This window comes from Mesitornis unicolor, unplaced genomic scaffold (assembly GCF_000695765.1).
Source record: "Mesitornis unicolor isolate BGI_N332 unplaced genomic scaffold, ASM69576v1 scaffold10408, whole genome shotgun sequence".
Lineage (NCBI taxonomy): Eukaryota > Metazoa > Chordata > Aves > Mesitornithiformes > Mesitornithidae > Mesitornis > Mesitornis unicolor.
Window position 1 is genome coordinate 1 of NW_010201121.1, and position 1,281 is coordinate 1,281.

General features: G+C 48.5%; 1 protein-coding gene across 1 annotated transcript in view; it reads left to right on the forward strand.

Moving 5' to 3' along the window:
* Positions 1–858: 858 nt before the first annotated feature.
* LOC104544959 (calcium uptake protein 1, mitochondrial) overlaps positions 859–1,281 on the forward strand; it is a gene marked incomplete at its 5' end in the record, with an annotated part of 10,258 nt that continues 9,835 nt past the window's right edge. The window contains one exon of the mRNA XM_010189969.1: positions 859–967. Coding sequence (XP_010188271.1) covers positions 859–967 — 109 coding nt within the window. The remainder of the gene's footprint in view (positions 968–1,281) is intronic.

Sequence of the window (1,281 nt, forward strand, 5' to 3'; positions counted from 1 at the left end):
AGGTCCCTTCCAACTCCTGATATTCTGTGTGTGATTCTGTGTGGTCAGCAGCCACTCTCCCAGCCACCTCACCAGTTGGGTGGGTGCAGAGAGGAGCATCTCACTTATCCCCAGCCTGTTCACCCGCTGTGCTGGGATGTAGCAGTGCCAGCACTGGAGGATCCCAGAATGCTTTTCTGTGACTATCCAGGTGTGTGGCTGTGGGCTATAGGCCTGCACACGCTTGCCTGTCCCAGGGTGAGCCAATTCCTGGGTGACCATGCTGGTAAGTAGAGCAGCCAGTGATGCAGTCCTGCAGCCATCCTGTCACCAGCAGCAAAGCTAACTGGGGCACGTCTGTACGTGCTGTGGTTTGCAGTGTCACCTTCTGCAACACTGGGTAAGACATGGATCCCTCCGAGGGATCCCTGAATCTCTTGGGAAGGGACTGTGCAGCGCTTGAACTATTTCATTATTGTCATTGCAAGTGTGCAGGCTTGAAAAAAAATACATAAATGAACCTGCTTGCAGAGGTCTCCTGCATCCCAACCACAGGCTCATGGCACATCCACTCTTCTGAGTGAGGGCTGGCTGTGGAGTCAGGGCCAGAGAGATGCTTTTTGGTCTCTGCCATGAGCAACCATGCATGAGGAAGTCCCTTCCTTTCACACAACTGGTGGGGCTGGGGGGGGAGCAGAGGGGGTTAACAAAAGTATGGGTTGCAAACCATATCCTCAGTTGCCAGTGCAGGAGTTTTTTGAGTAGGTGAGTGTTTGTTGTAGATTAATTCCCCTCTGGCTACATTACTTTGTTGGTAATGCAAGTACTGACACAATCTCCTTTTCCCATCATTGTGAGACCGTATTTTCTTTGTCCTAGGGGTTGACATTTGAGGAAGTGGAGAGCTTCTTCACTTTTCTGAAGAATATAAATGACGTGGACACGGCTTTGAGCTTCTACCACATGGCTGGAGCTTCGCTGGATAAAGGTATTAAAACCTGTGAGACAGACAGGCACTGAATGCTCGAGAGAGCACGACTCATGCTGTGTGTTTGGACTCGGGTAGGTGTCCAAACCCAGTCTGATGGATTAAATATGTACTGAAATAGCAGTTCCTCCTTGTAATGAGAGGTTAAACTTGCTACATCCATGGATAAAAAGGGATTTCATGTTTTATACTTCCCAAGTTTTAGATATAGAGGGGAAAAAAGGCTGCAATGTATAGCCTGAATAGATTAGGAAGCAGTGATTTCATGGTGACCAATTAGTAAGCGGTGATAGCATGGTAATATTTTCAGCAGG